This window comes from Triticum dicoccoides, chromosome 3A, assembly GCF_002162155.2.
Source record: "Triticum dicoccoides isolate Atlit2015 ecotype Zavitan chromosome 3A, WEW_v2.0, whole genome shotgun sequence".
NCBI classification, from domain to species: domain Eukaryota; kingdom Viridiplantae; phylum Streptophyta; class Magnoliopsida; order Poales; family Poaceae; genus Triticum; species Triticum dicoccoides.
In genome coordinates, this window is record NC_041384.1 from 21,278,275 (window position 1) to 21,298,237 (window position 19,963).

Here is a 19,963-nt window from a genome sequence, read left to right on the forward strand (position 1 = left end):
CCTCCCTGTCGTCTCCCACCCACCGCCGACCTCGTCGTCCTTCTCACCAACGCCGACCTCATCCGTCCCTCCCCTACCCTAGCGCCGCACCCTTCCCGCCAGCCCCTCTGCAATCACACCAACCCCATAGGCACAGATCCGGCGTCTCCGACCTTGATTTCACTTCCCATCCCCCTTCCCCACGCTCCCCTCGAGCTCCAGATCCCCGACCGCGACGACCCCTTCCTCAGATTCCTCCGGGAACCCTATCCCCTCAGATCCGCCCGCCGCCACGTCATGGTCGAGTTCTACGCGCCCTGGTGCGGCCACTGTCGCGCGCTCGCGCCTCACTATAGGGGATCACGACCTGGCCGGATCCGCACCCACCGGAGCGTCCTTCCAGATGCGGTGGCCTTCTCTCTCTCGACGACGCCGACCAATTAAGGGCGGTTCTTCCTCGACCTCCACGACGCGCATCTCCTCTCCGGCTGGCCATGGTGGGTGAGCGTGAATCCCTCCCTTGTCTTTTTCTGTTTCTTCATCTGATTCCTCCTGCCTGCCTGCGTGTGTGTGATTTGTTTTGTGTCCGATCTGATCTGTAGAAGCTGCTCTGCTCAAGGTGGTGCACAAGGAAGCCCTCATGGCGGCTGCTGCAGCTAGACGTCCTCCTCCAACCCACCCCCTATCTGACGAACTTGGTGAGCTCTACCCAGCCCCCTGATTGATTTGATTTGATTTGCACATGAACGCTAGCGATTCTTCTTCTTCCGGACACAAATTGGTCATGTTATGCTATTGCAGGAGGACGCCGGGCCATGGAGCAGCCCTTCCTTGTGTCAACTTGCTGTTTGCATATTTCCCTTCTCTTTTTCTGAATGATTGATTTATTGATGCAGAAAATTATCCATCTTCTCACAGTGTGTGTTGATTCACACTAGTCATGTAAACTGCACATTTACACTGTAACTCCGCTGTAGAACTGTAAATATACTAGTGCATTCAACCGATTCACTACTGTAAATTACAAATGAGGTTCACAAACTTACACTCATTTATAGTGGTATAATCTACAGTTCTTACAGTGGTTATATGCAGCAGTTTTTTTCATAATTTTCAAGATGTACTCATGTTAATCACATTGCAATTTTTGTTCTACTGTTCATCTACTTTGTTCTCATGTATACATACTACTGCCTGCCATCATGTGCCACCATATGTTCTAAGTAAGACTAGCAGACTATTAGTGGCGTGTGTACCAATTTTCTCATGCCCATGGTTGGCGTGCGCTGGGGTAAACACAGGACCACGCACTAGTAACTGCACAACTCTGAAATGCTTCCTAATGATTACTCATCTTTGTTACACCATGCATGCGGTCTAGCTATGCTTGGATCTGCAGTTGTTGTAGGGGTTGTCAGCTAGATTTGGGCCGCTGTTGCTTGTTTGAATCTTTTGCTATATAGTTTGGTTGCACGTAGTTGCCTACATGACCAGTAATTGTGTAGTGCTAGGAAGCTAGGTACTACTACCACTTGGGATCAACTAGGGGGGCATGTTGTTTCGCGTAATGAGAATCCTCCTAGTTTCAAGCAAGCAGTTATGCATGAACTCGCGCTGTTAAGAGTGGTTTAAGTGCATCTCAGTACAAGTGGGTATACAATTACCAGATGCGGTTCTGTGTTTTGACATTTGAACTCCTTTGGCACACTATAGAGTTCGGGCAAATCTTCAGTGCTGGAGAGCGTTGTTGGAAAGGATTTCCTGCCCAGGGTTCAGGTATGGTTATTCAAGCAGCAAGAGCTTGTCCATTTTGGCGTCCTGTTTTGTTTTTGTGACGCATTGATTTGTTTTGTTTGGTTTGATTCTGCAGGCATTGTCACCCGTCGCCCGCTGGTTCTGCAACTCCATAGGATTGATGAAGACAGGGAGTATGCAGAGTTCATGCATGTCCCCAGGAAGAGATTCACTGATTTCGGTAATTCCTCTATTCTTTGTCTTATTTCCAAGTGCTATGCTGATGATGATATTAAGATTGATGCATGATTGAGGGGCTCTCGTGATGATAGTGAACCATATTAGTATATATGGAATGTAATTTGAGTTCGTGAGGCTCATAAAAAATTCCAATTTGATGTCAGAACCCATTGTTATTCAAACTGTTGCTCTAAGTCGTAGTTTGTTATTTCCTGAAACATAACTGAAGCATTGCAATTGTTGGCAAAATTCTCTATCAGGTGCTTCTTTTAATATCGTTAAATTTGTCTGTTAGAGATAGCAATTCCGATTGTACCGGTTAAACAAGCATCTATTCTTCCTGGAATGTTTGTCTATCAGCTAGTATGATGGCATATTAACATCTTTCTCAGGGTGCTAGAGTCACATACTCTTGGGTTCCATGTTAAAACGAACTAATGGCTATATATCTTAGTAATATTAAACAAAGCTATATGGCTTATCTTTCGCTGCTACCGCCCATCTCTCTCACCATCATATCAGGCAGGCAGGCGGGCAGCCTACAGACTCATCTCTTTCCACTACTGTTCTAGACAGCGTGCAGCATGCAACAAGCATTTCGTTTCCCTGTCTAATTTTGTGAATTTTAGGCCTACCACTCTTGTACACTTAACCCATCCATTTATATAAATAGGCATATTAATTGGCCTATGCATTTGGCAGATATAGTAGTGTTTGTACTAACAGACTGAGCACAAACATTATTTGTTAAGAGGGCCTTGCAGTAATATTTTGGCTGCCTTTTGCTCCTTCATTTTTGTGTGTTTAAAAATCAATACAACTGACATGCTTTACTTCTTTTACGTGCAGTGATGCTAAAAATGACAGGGATGAGATCCACCGCCAAGAATGATGCATAGCTTAACTGCTGTCGTAGTCGATTTCCAACAGGGAATACCTTTCTAGACTCCAACCTTCATAGTTCTTGTTGATTCATCTTGCTAGCAACTGAGTAGCTTTTTTGCATACTTCTGTCAACATCTCAATGCTACCAAATGTTTTTTGCCATTCTTCTCTGTTATACAACATCTGTTATACATCATACAATGACGAGCTCCGCATACACCAACCATTGTACAAACATATCATTATTGGTAGGAAATTTTTGAACCTGCAGTATGTCACCTTGTTTTCTAGATGGGCAATAGACGCCGTCGTACTGTACTGTAATAGTGTCTTATTGGGTGTTTTGCTTTGTACAATGCTTGCACTGGAAATGTTGAACGATCGAGGCAATAGACGTCATCGTACTGTACTGTAATAGTGTCTTATTGGGTCTTAATTTGTTTTGCTTTGTACAATGCTTGCACTGGAAATGTTGAACGATCGAGCCTCCTGTACTCTGTTCTGTCGTATGATTACAATTGCATTAGTATTATTGGATCTGTTAATCAGTGCCTACATGTTAGATTGCCTTGATTTTGAGATGCAGCGAGACTCTGATGTTTCTGAATTTTGATGTGAAAGCATGTCTACATCAGTACAACTTTGCATGCATATTTTATTGACTAGATATATACGTGTTGACTGTCTGTTCCTCTAGTTTTCTGATGTGCATGTTTATTTGGATCCACTGAACCTTTGCATGGCTTATCTTTCAAGTTTGTATATAGATAAGACAGGTTTTCTGAAAGTGTGACCCCACAGTATTGAGAAGTAATTAAGTTTCCTGTAGTTTTTACAGGAACCACGACCACCGGCTCAACGCCGACCCGACCGTCCTCATCGCCTTGCAGGACGACGAGGACGACGTAGGCGCGGTCGGCCTCGGCGGCGGCTTCCATCACTACCATGTCGTCGTCACCTACCAGGTCCACGACGGTGTCTGGGCCGTCGAGTCCTTCTGCAGCTGCTGCCGCTGCTCCTTCCACAGCTTGGGTGGGACTCGTCGGATTGGCCTCCTAGTTTCCCATTTCAGGTAGTACATCCTTCTTGCTCGAATCTACTATTTGATCTGCCTGCACATCTCCCGCTCCGGCGCATAATTGATGGGTCTTCCTGGATTCTTGTGTAATGAGCTCTTGTTTTTAGTACTTCTGTAATGGTATTCAGAAATAAAATTCATATGTTCCTATATATGTTCTTTTAGATTAGTATGTCAACACATAACTAGTAATGCAAATGGTGTGACCCAGTTCTAAATATAAATGCAAATAGCTTGTGAATGTCAATCTCATGTATCAGGGTCCTGTTCTTGTAAACCTTATGTAAAGCTAAAATTCTTGCTGTGCAGGGTGACTAGTGATGCAGCACACCAAGCAGTAGCAGGCAACCAAGCAGCAGCAGGGGGAGGGGTTCTCTCGAACGTCGCCGCTGCCACTCATTGCTACTGTCACTGATTGATGATGGATGATCGCTGTTAGTTTAGCTCGGTCGCTAGTCGTTTAGCTCCTTGGTAGTCCCTACTGCTGCTGGTAGAAATAGAAATGGTAGCTGTAGTCCCATGTAGTTGTAGTACCATGTAGTTCCTCTACTCGGGCTGTCCTTTGTTGCTTCATTCCTATGTTAATTTAGTCTGTTGAATGTATCTACTATCTACTTTGTGGCTGTGGCTGTTGAAAGAAATAAAATGGTTTGGATACATGCGTACATGCTGATATGTCAAGCTGGAATAGCTGCCCTTGTGATGTCAAGCTTCTAAATGTATGTTGTGCAGGCCCAAAATAAATTGGGTTGTAAAAGGGCTGAGGCCCAAAAAAGAAATGAATTATAGAAGGACACGTCCTAGAAAATAAAATGGGCTAGGCCCATGTAGCTAGCGAAAATTAACAGAAAAATATATATTGAAAAGGCCGAATTGTTGGGCTAGGCCCATGTAGAAAACTGAATTGGACCGGACTGAATCTTGTGCCACATCAGCTTGCCACGCTGGATGCCTACATGAACTGGGGAGGTTGCTAGTGACCAAAACACCACAATAGGCTTATTTTGGTCATAAACGTTTGCGACCATTCCAGAAGAAAGGTCGCTATAGTCAGTTTACGACGACCAGCTTTTGACCTTATGTTTTTGGTCACAAAAAGGTCACAAATGGAAATTTGTGACCATTCAGTGACCAATAGTGGTGGTCACAAGTTGACATATTTCTTGTAGTGATAACATAAAATATGTTGAGCCAAGCGGAGTGACACCCGCACGATTTCAACATATTCGCTACTTGTCAGGCTGGACTTTGGCGAGGTACGTCTTGTGCGCTTTGGCCCAGTTTATTTGTCATCTCTCTTTCAATTTTGAAAGAAAAAGCATCGATAATCATTAGTTAGGGGGGGGGCATACCTGTTGATGTCATCTTGCCATTCAGACATTGGGGGGGGGGGCTTGGATAAGAGTTTTATGTTCTTCGTTGGTGTGTAGTATTGGTTGTGTTGTTTTTCCTAATAAAATGGTACTAGTTTTTTTTATCACTGTCATGTACCTAGAGAGGTTTGTGTCCTCCCATATCCTATTTTCAGATCTAGTGATTTTATTTTTACTATGTCATGTCGTTTTGTTGGTTTAATTTTTATGGAGTCAGAATTTTTCCTTGACACTATGGTGAAAATAATGATCTTCACAGTCAGTCAATATATAGACTTGAATACAGTTGACGTTCTGAAAGGGGACAAGGTATGCACATTATTTAGATTCAGCCCACAGTTCGGAGATTGGTAAGAACCTCCATCCGCATTGCTTGGCCACGCTACACATATAATTATTTCATAGACAGAGAAGACTTCAGTGGTAACAATGACTAAGAGAACAATGCGATTAAAACTCCAACCAGCCATGCAAACTTGTGGCAGCCCTGAAGCAAACATTGTAAAGACCTGATAGAAACTATTGAATCGTCAAGGCCAAGAGAATACATATGACTGGAGCCAAGAACATTAATAATACTAGGGCCAAGAATATGAATTGCAAAACCGTTTTTTCAATCAAGAACATTAATATTTTCTTTTTGCGGAGAAAAAGGATTGTATGAATTAAACTGCAGTTCGTCCTTCCATACGTCCATACCTAGCCATGAGGTGGCTAGCAGCGTTTTCGGCCTTTTGGCACTGGAGAATGTTCGTTAGAACCTTCCAACAAAACAATGTTGTACCAACTGATAAGAAAAGGCACAACCATTATCAACAGATGGGTGTCCCTCTCTAGTGTGCAATCAGTTACTTAGTACAGTAGTAGGGACGTGCCCAACTTAGACATGTACAGGTCACATTTCCCATCTTCCATGACAATTAAAGACGAAAGGTTGGGTATGACAATCTTGACATACATTGTTCCCTAAACTGAAACCATTGTTCCCATATGTAGGTTGTGAGTTCTATGATAGAACGGAAAGAGGGTCCACGCCGTTGTTTATAAGCTACTGGTTTTGGTGTACAAAGACACAGACAATATCCATACTACAGTATAGTTCGTACCAATCCTTCATCAATCACCGCAATTATTTCTATTCTACACAAATAAATCAATAAACCTTACTAAGAGCATTAATCTTTCACTGATGATGTCCATATTTTGCATGCAAAATCTAAAAAATATGCAAGTGACCTCGTTGTAAAGGGTATGTAATTTCATAAGGTTATTGAAGGAAGAACGGAAGCAGTTGAGCTTCATCTAGCAAGTTTAAGGAGGACTATTCTTGAACTCTAAATCAAATTATATTGGTTGATTTATCTGGTCGGCTCTCTTTTGCTTCAGTAGCTATACAAATCTGTAGGATAGTTGCTCGAGGCACGAAAATGTTATACGGAACCATGGTTCAGCCAAACCTACGCTCGACACCATTGATCTCTGGACACTTTTTATAAGGATCCGTGCATGATTGATTAAAAAATGCATGATGGGAGATGTTTGCATGTTAAACAATGCATGACGCGGATCCACATGTAGCAGGATGTTGAATCGTACGGCGTCGATCATAGGTTCGGCTGAACCATGGTCCAGAATCACGCCTCTCCTCGAGGCATCATAATCTTGCTCTGGCGAGCACTAATTTTCTAGGTCAAGGCATCATAATCAAGTGGTCAGAACAAGCATTGTTGTGAATTGCAACTGAAGTTAAACCATCTTACAACGAACTTGTCTAATGGCAATAAGGCCTAGCGAAAAACAGATAGGAGTTTCAGATATCCGTACTTTTCCTGCAAGCTCCCCTTCTTCATCATCTTCTCCACTGCTTGAGGTAGTCGGACAAGGCACATTGGACATAAGTCGGTTCAAGACCGAGCATCTTTTCAACAGAACATTGCTTGACCGCTTCTAGTGTTCCCTCTCTAATGTTAATGGCAAGCATCCATGCAACCGGGGGGCGGATGTCCAGTCTAGCCATGATATAGACAATATTATCATCACACAAGCTTAAAGTGGGCCCACCGAGAACCACCTTGTCCCAGTTCAACCTCTTACCACCCGATAGCCTTGGGTAACTTAAACCTGTGACAGGCACATCATTGGCCTTAACAGTGAACCTCTTGCTCCACTTCTTTGAGCGGATCTCCCAGCTCCATGTGGTGACCGTCTAGCCTTGCCCAATGATCCCATTCTCATTGCGGGTATCGCTACGCGGACAAGATTTCAGCTCGACGAACCTGATCCCGCCATTGCTTATAGCGACGTCGCGGAACGGCCGCGTGTAGATATTGTTGACTCCCATGCTAAACCGTGACACGGGATCGCAAGGCATCGGAACAGGCCATTTAATAAAACGCATGACCGAATTGTTGTCCAGCACGTTGCATAGAACAATGCCATGCCAATGATTGACCCAGCCGAGTGTCCCCCCTCCGGCGAAGATCACGCGGGTGCCTTCGTGCAGCATCACCTCCTGGTTGTGGTACTTGGTGTCCATGGCGATGCTGGCCACCTTGGTGCGCCATGGCCACTGAGAGATATTGGAGCGATACACGTGGAGGTCGTACTTCTTGCTGGTAGAGTCGTTGGTGCATTGTGAGACGACGGGGAAGACCATGGCATAGTCTTTATTGTTGAGATCGGCGCCACCAAGGGGCACGACGCCGGCCAGCGTGACGTAGTCAGGGTAGCGATGCGATCCGGTGGCGGGGAGAAGGTGGAGAGATGGAGCCCCTGGACCTGCCCTGTAGATGAAGAAATCGTTGTACTCCCCGCCACCGCCGAACTGAGAGCCACGGGATCTCCGCCGTAGAGATGGAGCCCGTGGACCTGGACTGGGGCCGTCGGTGAAGGGGACGACGAGAAGGACGAACGCGTCCGCCGAGCTCAGAACCACGGGATCTCCGCCGTAGCGGCTCTTCGCCAGGCCAAGGCCGGGGCAGTGGACGAAGCAGCGAGAGACGCCCGGCGGGTCTGCGAGCTCGAAGGTCACCTTGATGTCGCGCCCTTCGCTCGTGACGCCGTGTGCGGTGGTCGCATTGTCGCGGTCGCCGATGTGGCACTTTGAGTCGGTGAGCACCCAGGGGCGACGGGCACAACGCCTGAGCTGGTCCGACATGGCGTAAGGACGGGGACGGAAGGCGAGCGGGCGGTCGGCAGCGGCGATTGGCATCGATCCGGGATGCGTTTGTTCGTGAAATTGATGGTATCGTCGGCCGATGAGGATAAGCTATATATGTATTAGGGCCGGTGCGATCGAGTTCGCATATACGTATACGATACGAAGCAGATCAAGCACACTTAAATCCTCGGCGTGTTTTAGTTGTACTCGGAACAGGTTATTTCATGGAGCCCAGCTCGGAATCAGACCTACCTACTCTCTCTTATGGCATCAATATAAGCGGCCGACACCCCTCGTCTCTAAGCACCAGAAAACCAACCAGGTGCTCTCCTCTGTTCCTGATTCAAGGCCGAGCGTAGCTTTCCGAAAAGCCTTCCTGAGCAAAGCTAGTCCGGCGAACCGAGGATGCAGATTTTAGTGGAGACTCTCACCGGCAAGACGATCTCCCTCAAGGTCGATCCATCAGATACCATCTACACCGTCAAGGCGAAGATCAAGGACAAGCAGCGCCTTACCTTCAAGGGGGAGCAGCTGGACGATGGCCGCACGCTGGCCGACTACGGCGTCCGTGACGGATCCACTCTTGGCCTCCACCTCCATCCTGCGTTTTGATTTTCGGATTGGGTTTTTTTTCGCCCCTGAACGAAACAGCCGAATTTCGGTCAATTCAAAAATTTCGGCAAAATCTCGGACGAAATTGCATAAACAAAATTTAAATTTTTGAATAAAATTTGACCGAAATCTGGCCGAAATTCGGCCGAAATTTTGCAATCAGCAGAGGAAAGGTATAGCAGATCGAGCTCAAGGGATTAAAAACTGAATCAGTCCAAGAATAAACATTGGAGAAGCAAACGAAGAAGGAAGTGCCCTAATGCTATCTATGCATCAGTCCAACATATAAAAACAATCCTCACTACCGCAGACATCATGCACCATGCCGTGGCCTTGAAGAAGCAACAGAGAAGAAACTAGGTGGTGATGGAGGAGGCGTGAGGTGGCCCTGATGGAGGCTGTGCGTCCACGCGCTCAGACGCAAGCAAGCAGGCGGGAGGTACCAGTCAACGAGGCGGCTTGATGCAGCGGAGGAGTGCGGATTCTTCACCGGAGGAGCCCCCGACTGGCATGGGAAGGCAGCAGCAGGCGGGCAGCGGCGGCGCCGCACAGGGAAAGACAGTGGAAACGAGAAGTTTAGGGTTCGGGCGTTCAGTTTGATGGCGTTTTCTTAGCCGGACCATAGTGGTGGCCTTCTAGATGTTGGGCTGGGCCATAACTTTCAAAACAGGCCGAAATTTTTGAAGCGAAAGGGACATATTCCGGGCCCAGCCGAGATGGCCGGAATTCGGCCGAAATTGATTTTTTTCGGCCGAAAATCAAAACTGTGCCTCCATCCGCTCCATGAGAAGATGGAGATCCATGTGGTCGAGACACTGACTGGTAGGGCCATGAACCTCGCGGTCACGAGCTCAGACACCGTCGACAATGTCAAGGCCAAGATTCACAAGTGGCACGGCTTTCCCAAGGACCAGCAGTGCCTCATCTTCGCCAACAGACAGCTCGACGACGACGAAGAAAAAGACAGGACCCTGGCGGACCTCAACATCCGCAACGACGCTACCCTCCTCCTCGTCCTACACAGCCGGTGTCCCAGAGGGATGATGAGGATCTACGTGAAGACGCTACGGCAAAATTTCTATAATCTTGAGGTGAGGAGCACAGATACCGTCTATAATGTCAAGGAGAAGATCTGGGCTGCGGAAGGCATCCCCCCAGGCCAACAGAGCCTCATATTTGACGGCAAGTCAATGAAGGATGACCGTACCTTGGCACACTATAATATCCAGATGTATGAAGTTCTCTATTTTGTGCTCAACCTACGTGGTTGAATATGTACTGTTGGTGGTCTTTATACAATATAGGCATGTGTGATTTGAATATTTAATCCTTCTTGTAGATTATCTTTTCGTGTATTAGATGCCACTTAGTAACTAAAATTATTGAGAAGACGGGAGCATTGCTCGTTATTGTGTTGTGGGAGTACTTGCTAAAGCACTCCTTGGAAGTTCTCAATATATAGTAATTTACATTATTGGGTTAATGACTTTTAATATCTTTTTGTATGATGGTTATGATGAATTGACCTACTCTTCGGTGTCAGAATAGTCCAATGCCACCGTCGATCCATCGAGGACAAACAATCACATGGCATGAGCAAACAACATCAAAATTTGTTAACAAGGTTCATCAACATGGCTACATCCCGAGACATTGACTACAGATGCACCTCCCCGAATACCAAATCATACTCCCTCCGTCCTAAATTTTTTTTCTCAACTTTGTACTAACTTTAATACAAAGCTATACTAAAATTGAGACAGTTATTTTAGGACTAAAGGAGTATGATACAACGATGATAAGCCTCCAAGGCTGCACCAGTGTTGCACCATCTTCCTGAGGAAGGCTGCTGAACACCGCGTGACGAGATGTGAACACCGTGTGACGCCGCTCCGGCTTGCCGCCCGAAGGCCAGGGTCCAACTATTTAAGCCAGGCAGCATACCCCATCCCTAGCCACATCCGCCTCCTTTCTCTCCGTGCCGTCAGCCCGTGCCCATCCACTTCTCTCCTTCTCCGCCTCTCTCTTCTCTCACGGCCGCTGTCATGGCCTGACAAAAAAAGACCACCTACGCTATGGACTTATTCCACATCACTGATCTGCACATCTCGTCACTGATGTGGCCTTAACGTTGGGAATACAATAACAGTGCACTCATAGGACCGGTCACACGATCGATGCACCTCACCGGGCCGGGGAACCTCCGTGTCGTTGTGCCATAATGGCAGGATAGAACGAAAGCAACACGAGGAAGTTAAGCCGGCATCGCGTGGCATGCAATGTAACACGAGGATGAAGGTCCATGCATTGCATGGCACGTTGCCACAGTCCTGCATGCCGTGCCGACGCTATGCTCGTCAATGGCTTGGGCGCGATTGACGCATGGATCTGGCCTTCCTGCCAAATTAACATAGAGAGGTCTAGTCAAACCATCTGACTGGTGGACAGAGACAGCACATAAAGAGTGAGAGTATAAATCTGTAGTATGAACACTAGCCTTGCTGCCGTGTACGTGTGGGTAGTGGTTGCTGTCTTGCGGACACTAGAGACGGAACGGAGGGACCCTCCTTCAATTCCTCGTTAAGTAATTGCTGGTGTGTGTGGTCTGATGGGCACTTCGGCGGCTGCCAACCGATGAAGCGAACGTGCGTTTTCGAGTCTTGGAGTTTGGCATCTGCAATGTGACACGTCCAACTGACATTGACGCCGACACTGGATTAAGTACACGTTTCAACAAGTGATAATTCCATGATAATCATGTAATGTAATTTCATGCATAAATACATGTATAATTTCATAATAAGGTATTTTGAATATTAGTAATTTCTAGTCATTTGAATATAGTTGCAAGACACATAATTCCAAAACTTTCTCTAGGTCATAACCCGCTCCTCCTAAGCTTCGACTGCGCTGCCCTTTTTGATTTCCCTCTGCGCCGCATGGAACGTCCAGCTGGGCTGCATCACCTCCACATGTGCAGCGTTGGAGGTCTAGCGGCACTGCCCCAAGTTCAACTGGCGGATGGGCCCCAAGAGATTCAGTATTTGGCCAGTAGCATAGAAAAATCTATTTGTTCATTCGCAAACTCCACATTGAGAGGCATTATAGACATTTTACAACATTTAAGGTTCCTGCAGATGTCTAGTAGTGCAGCAAACAAATAGCCAGCTTTTGATTTTTCAGAATCCACAGCCACAACTGATTTTTCAGGAATCCACAGGTAAAGTGATTCTTGGGAATCCGTAGCCCAACCAAAGAGGGCCTAACTGGCTGAGCGAGAACAGAAACAAGTGGCTATACAAGCTGCTTCTGAATCCCAACTCTCGGTTTGAGCAATGGCAACCAGAGGGGCCCCAGCTTGGATCTCCAAAACAAAGAACATGAAGGTGCAATGCGATGCGTCCGTCCTACAGAGCACTTGGCCCCCGAGCAGGTATCGTCACCTCCGCTGAATGCGATGCGCACAACTGCACAAGATCAATCTATCGTGTCAAAATGCAATGCTTTGTGATCGTTTTTTTTTTTTTTGCAACTTTGCAAAAGCTGGCTCAGCAGGCTACAATGTGGTTTCATTCTGGTTAATGAAACCGGGGATCACTCCATGTTTTTCTAAAAAAAAACAATGATATACGTCACTCCGGAGCTTAGCATTAAACATGTTTATCACCTTCCATTAATTAATATCAAGCTTAATATCAATGTCGCCACTAACTAAGTGAAAGTCTTATTTTGACCCCAAACTCAAATGCACCCTGATGAACAGCAAAATTGAAATAATAGTAAAATAATTCAAAAAATCTTCATATTTTTTTGATAAACTTTGACAAATGTTTTGTGCGCTTCACAAATTTCAGCATGAAATGAAATTCATGGAAGTTGTGGCAGAAAAAACAAAACCAGCACCCCAAAATATTTTCAAAACTAGCATTTTGGAGCATCAATTTTTTTTTGCCACGACTTCCACGAATGCATTTCATGTTGACATTTTGCAAGCATACAAAAAGTTTATCAAATTTTCAAAACTAGCATTTTTTAGCATCAATTTTTTTTGCCACGACTTTCACGAATGCATTTCATGTTGACATTTTGCAAGCATACAAAAAGTTTGTCAAATTTTATCATAATTTGTTTGAATTTAAAGTTTTTCACTATTTTTTCTATTTTTCTGCTCATTAGGGAGCATTTGAGCTCAGAAGAAGATACTCCACATCCCTAACTAACTAATTATATCCTACATAATATTATATCCTACATAATATTAGCACACAATCTATATCGTACCTGATATTAATTGCAATACAATTAGGACTCCACTACAAATCATACATGAGATTCTTTTACCATCATAAATCAAACGGTTTCATGGCAAAATATGTTCTTCGAGGATGACAAGTTTAGTTGTCTAGCATGGCAAACTCCGTCATGGTTCTTCGTCTTTTTTTTTGTCAAAAAAACTGGCGTGCTTGCAAACTAAATTTGTTATCATCGCGTAAACAAAAGTGTAAACAAATTTGCCATAGTGCTTCCATACAATTCATATCTTGACTAATATTAACAGCGTAAACAAAGCGTCACTTCAACTGGATTTAGTTTTTATATCCTTTATTTATTGTTTCAACATAGAGCCCTGGTACGCACAGCATGCAACAAACGATGTGGATCACTAGGCGGCCTTGGTGAAATTGAAGTTGCTGCAGGAGAAGCCCATGCCCGGGAGGTTCTGGGTGAAGCTGAGCGTCCTATATATACCCTCGATCTCGAGAATAATCAGTTTGGCCAATGCATGTCTGGTCAACGTTTGGGGCGATCAGAGTTGCTTGGCGTATCAGAATTGCATTTTTCTACATTATCGATCACAATCATCACAGTCACAGATGATTCTCCTCTAATCCAAGATTTTGCATGCGCGCACTAATTGGTAGCATGCGTTTTTTCCTGTGTTTACATATGTGTTCTTATTCCGGTCAAATTCTTCTAGTATGATTCAGCTATAGCATTGCAAAGTGCAAACTTCCCGCCTTCCTGAGTTCGGCCGATGTGGAGATCAGATCGATGCATGCGTGTTCGGGTGAGGCATGTTGCCATGTTGCTTGAGGAATGAGGACTCTGAATTTTCTCTCCTTTGTCTATGTTATCTGGCCATGATTCGTGTTTAAAGTCGCATTCAAAGTCTAAGCTCCATGCACAGTGTCATGACATGCCTAACAATCTTGCGTGTGCGTGCACTATAACTACGAATATGTTCCATCACATGACATGCACAAGTCGTTAAGATAGGATGCACCCGATACGATATGTATCACTCGATGTCGGTGTCGGTGTGAGTGTACGTGCCACGTCCCATTACATTGCAGTGTACATGTGGACGAGCGGCCGCTGCCGCTGGTTACCTGCGGAGCCTAACGAGGACGAGCGGCTCCTTGCATGGATGTACCGCCGGTCGCTTACGACGGTGGAGATAGACGCTCGGCGGCTCCGCCGAAACTATGCGAAGGCTCTCAAAGGTATCTATCGAGCAGTCCGAGCGCAAGGCTAGGGAGAAGACGACAGAAGCGGCTCGGCTCAAGCGGTAACAGGACCAGGCCATCCGGCGCCTCAAGGGCCTCATCATCGTCTCCTCCTCGCTCAGCTCAAGCGGCAACAGGACCAGGCCGTCCGGCGCCTCAAGGGCCTCATCATCGTCTTCTCCGACAACGACGACAACGATGGTTCCTTGGCCGACAACTTGGACGGTCCTCCACCAGCCGCCAACGGCTACTTCATATATCCCCTAAATTCTTGGTGTGTGTCAATTTGATTAATATAACAAAAATAAACGACCTGAATTATAGGCTAGTCAAGATAATATAACAAAAATAAACGACCTGAATGTTAAATGATCAACTATCTTGGAAATCTTGGTGTGTGTCAATTTGATTAACTAACCTACTTCATATATCCCCTAAAAAAAGTTGATTGATGAATTGATGCATATGCGCACAATATACTGACTAATATAATTATTCAGCAGCACACAATATAGTCTAAATTTAATGGATTCAATTTGAGCGCACCTGTTAGACATATCGGTGATGCCCTCACCTTTGGTCTTGGCCACCCGCTGCTTCAACTTGTGTGTTTTGATTTGCCGCGACTTTCCGAGCGACCGGCGGCTAGTTCTTGAAGGGCTATGAACTGAGCTGTGTCTCCGGGCAGGAAATGAAGCAATCACTAAAGCAAAAATACAAAGGAAACGAAGCAATCAAAATGAGACAACACCACTAGCCTAGGTCTCCCTGCGGCGGCGGCGCAGATCTGTCAGTTCGTCTCGGGAAACATGGTAGATTGATCGATGGATCGGTAAGCTGTGTAGATCGGGACTAGGGCTCGGTTCAGGACATATTGAAGCAGGCCCGGCCCAGTTTGAGGGAGCCCGCGACTAGCTGCGAAAAAAGGGCCCAAAACAAATAATATACAAACATTGGCCGAAAACAGGGGGCCCCTCGAATTTGGGGCCCTGTGCGGTCGCACAACCCGCACATGCCCTTGGACGGGCCTGGTTCTAAGTACATGCTATAGTATGATTCAGTTGTAGCATAGCAAACTGTGCCCGCCTTTCAGAGTTGGACTGATGTGGCGATCAGATCAATGCATGCGTGTTCGGGTGTTCAGGGGAAGAGGAGAAGGAGGAGCTGGCTCTGATGGAGGTGGAGGAGGCGAAGCAGCCAGAGCAGCAGCCGCCGGGTTTCAACATGGAGCAGGTGGAGACGGAGTTAGCCAGCGCCTAGTCCGATGAGATGGCGGAGCAGCAGGCCATCCTGGATTCCTGGAGTCCATCCAGGATGAGGTCTATATGGAGGCCAACCAGACGTTCCTCCAACAGAAGCAGGCGGCGTTCAACGCGCTCTTCGTCGAACTGGACGTGGAGATAGAGGTGGAGGAGACCGGTGCGGAGTAGTCGGAGGCGCCGAATGAGCCAGAGCTGCAGCTGTCGCCAATGCTGCCGGAGCCAGGCACGGGGATCGTGGACATCTCCGATGGTGAGTAGTTAGGTGATCGACTTACTACGTAGCTTATTTCATTTGCATGTCTTTGTATGGATTTAAGAATCTAATATGAGATGTCTGGATACAACAAGTAAAATTTAAGACGTGTCGGGTCATTTTCCGCGGACGCGCCCAGAAGCGTCGCGAGCATTTGAGGATCATACTAAACATATCCAGCTATAGATGTTCTAAGTATACGTGCTATTGTATGATTCAGTTGTAGCATGGCAAACTGTGCCCGACTTCATGAGCTGGACCGATGTGTATTCGGGTGATCACTGTTGTGATGTTGCTTGAGGAATGAAGACTCTGAATGTTCTCCCCCTTTTCCATGTTATTATCCGGCCTTGATTTGCGTGGAAAGTCGCATTCAAAGCCTAAGCTCCATGCACAGTGTCATGACATAATAATCTTGCGTGTGGGTGCACTATAACTACTACGAATATGTTCAATCACATGACATGCAGCATGGGTTAAGTCGTTAAGATAGGACGCAGGAGGTGGCCCGATATGTATCACTCGATGTCGGTGTCGGTGTCGATGTGAGTTGTACGTGCCACGTCCCATTGCATTGCAGTGTACATGTGGAACTCGAAGACTCGAAAACGTACGTCGGCTTGGCTCCATTCCTACTGAACCACACAGCATGCAATTGTTTTACGAGGCATTGAAGCCTTGGCTCCACGTCCCTGTACATTGCACTATTACAGTGTACATATGGAACTCGAAGACTCGAAAACGTACGTCGGCTTGGCAGCTGCTGAACCGCACACCATGCAATTGTTGAAGGAGGCATTGAAGGAGGGTCCCTCTGTTTCTGCCTACCCAGCAGGGTTGTGTTCCGGGTAGTGTTCACACAGAGCATACAAGTTTATACTGTATTGTATATTATGCGTGTGTAGTTACACTACACCTGTTCGTGTCCGTCAGTCAGATGGTTTGACTAGATCTCTCCCGGTTTGGCAGGAACGCGAGATCCATGCGTCAATCGCGCCAAGCCATTATGAACGAGCTACAGCGTCGGCACGGCATGCCGGAGCTAGACCGCGACAGTGGCAACGTGCCATGCACGTAGTAGGTTCCTCCACCCTCGCGTTAAATCGCACGGCAGAGCAGTCGCCATCTGAGTCCGATAAGAGCGTGGTCCATGCAAGCGATGGCGGCTCAATTTCCTCGAGAGAGTTGGCCTGTTCTGCTATTATGGCGCGACGACACGGAGGTTCCCTGGCCGGTGCGGTGCGGTGCATCGATCGTGTGATCCAAGCCTGCAACTGGGCGTCTGCAAAAACGATGTTGGTCTCAGCGCACTAAAAATGCTAAAGTGACACGCTATAATTTTTATTGGGCGTCAAATTTTTATGCGGCCGTTGGAGATGCTTTTAGTTAGCAAAAGAGAATTAAACACACCAGAACTCGACTAGAAGTATCAAGAATGTAAACACACACAAAAATACTCTGAAACGCATGCATGCATGCATGCAAAGTCTAGCTACCAGTTAATGCACGCGTGCAAGATCTTGGATAATCTCGAATGGACTTTGAACGAGCGAGAATCATCTGTGGATGTGATCGATACCGTAGAAAATTGAAACTCTAGTTCGTTAACCAACATTGATGGCGACAAATGTTGACTAGGCATGCGTTGGTGAATCTGATTCCTGATAGAGGGTATATATAGGACGCACGTACGTGCCATCCTTCACAGCATCGATTCCAACACAACACAGCACGAGCCGAAAATGTGGCAGTCCAAGCCAGTCCTGGTCCTCCTCCTGCTCGCCGTCTCCACGGCGGCGACCGTCGGCAAGCCGCTGCTCACGAAGGTCACCAAGGGCGTAACGTCCACCGCGCTCTACACGGCGCCGCTCAGCGCCGGCCGCCCGCTGGTCCTCGACCTCTCCGCTCCGGCCATCACGACGCCGTGCAGCGGCCAGACGACGACCGTGACACTCTCCGCCAACTCTACCGACGGCAGCAACCCGATATCCCCGGTCTCCTTCGCTGCCACCGCGACATGCGCGGCGGCCCCGTCCGGCGCCGTCGGCGTGGCGGGGCTCGCACGCTCCAGCGCATCGTTCCCGGCCCAGGTAGCGAGCACGCAGAAGGTGGCCAACTCGTTCGCGCTCTGCCTCCCGAGCAGCGGCGTGGGCGCGGCCATCTTCGGCGGCGGTCCATTCTTCCTAGCTCCCCCGGCGGACCGGCCGGCCATCACGACGCTCCTCTCCGACGGGGTCCCGCTCCGCCAGCCCTTTTCCGGGAACCCCGGCTACTTCGTCTCAGCCACCAACGGCATCGCCATCGACGGGACGCGCGTGGCCGTCTCCGGCTCCGGCGCGCTCATCGTCGGCCTCTCCACCACGATCCCCTACGCGCAACTCCGCAGCGACGTGTACCGCCCCTTCATCACGGCCTTCGACCGCGCCATGGGCTCGAGCGCGAAGGTGGCGGCCGTGGCGCCGTTCGAGCTGTGCTACGACTCGTCCAAGCTGTCGCCGACGCTGTCGGGCTACTCCGTCCCGCAGGTGGACGTGATGCTGGAGGGCGGGACGAACTTCACGGTGGTGGGCGGCAACTCCATGGCGCAGGTGAACAGCGGCACGGCGTGCTTCGCGTTCGTGCAGGCCGGAGGCGGCACTGGGGGCGCGACGCCGGCGGTGGTGATCGGGGGGTTCCAGATGGAGAACAAGCTGGTGGTGCTCGACAACGACAAGCAGACGCTCAGCTTCACCCCGTACCTCCCAGCCAGGGGGTTCTCCTGCAGCAACTTCAACTTCACCAGGGCGGGCTAGTGATCGACAATTCCACATCGGTGCATGGTTCCATGGTGTGCGTGCGTGTAAGAACTTCCATGATAGCTCGGAGTGTTGAAATGAAATAAATAAAATCGGTGGAATATTAATTAATCACCTCCGATATCACGCTGGACCAGAAGTGTAAGTTTTTGTTTTTTCGAAAAATATATTCTGTCCATCAACCATGAGTGTGACTGACTGACACGGACCGATCTCTCTTGAAAATGAGTGGAAGATGCCCATATAGTATTAGAGCACGACGCCACGGTAATTAGTTAGGCTGACAAGTGACACTCTCAGTTTTCAGGTTGGCGGCGACAAAACTGAGCTCGAAAGCGAGATACTAGAGCACGAACGATATTGATATGGGTGTAATTAGGTCTCAGTCGATTGAAATTTAACTAAGTTCCAGTCAAATGACATAACATGCAATAGAGAAAAAATACTGAAGAAAAAATTTACATAAATCTCTATGTAAAATCTTATGGATATAATATCGACTGAGACTACTTTAAGTTTTAGTCGACTGAGACTTAGTATGACTGTACTGATACCTTCTCCGGGCGATACTGATGTGGGAAGAATCGCGTGATAGTCTCATGTTCGAACTCGGAAGTCAACTCATTTGACTGCAGCACGTGAGTGCGTACATTCTTGTTTGGCGATGTTTACCGGTGGTGGTTTCGGTCATTCCATCGCATGTGGCCACTCACCGGTCACCGAAGGCGGCTATGACTCGCAATCTTGCTGTAAACACTGTAAGCAGACCAAAACAGGTGGAGATAAATGTGCTGGCGATTATACTCATGTGCCAGTGTCTGTTTTTTTCGGCAGAAGGAAAATGTAGCTTCTTTATTTCGGTGTCAAGGGGAAATGTACCTTTTTTTAAGTTAATAAGTGGCAAACTTTATGCTTAGAAACAACGCATCCGGACGAAATGGGCTTCTAGCTAGCTATAACTCTTTTGAGTCTTTCTTGTGGGCCTCAGGGCATCAGACAACATCGTCTTGCGAAACATGCATTAGCGCTGGGGAAGGCCCCATGTCTGGCTAGGGCTACCTGGCAATCTTAACTTCGTCTCTGTA

General features: G+C 47.2%; 1 protein-coding gene and 1 pseudogene across 1 annotated transcript; both read left to right on the forward strand.

The window, feature by feature from the left end:
* The window catches only part of LOC119271783, an 87,771-nt pseudogene extending 77,439 nt beyond the window's left edge, over positions 1 to 10,332 (forward strand).
* A 7,471-nt stretch (positions 10,333 to 17,803) lies between these two features.
* Positions 17,804 to 18,989, forward strand: LOC119266775 (chitinase CLP-like). Its single transcript, XM_037548055.1, has one exon. It carries the CDS (start codon positions 17,826 to 17,828, stop codon positions 18,873 to 18,875), a length of 1,050 nt encoding a protein of 349 aa, XP_037403952.1. The 5' UTR covers positions 17,804 to 17,825; the 3' UTR covers positions 18,876 to 18,989.
* The last annotated feature ends 974 nt before the right edge of the window (positions 18,990 to 19,963 follow it).

What these genes read in the sequence shown, in the direction of transcription:
- LOC119266775 (XM_037548055.1), top strand. Translation starts at nt 17,826, where the DNA reads ATGTGGCAGTCCAAGCCAGTCCTGGTCCTCCTCCTGCTCGCCGTCTCC.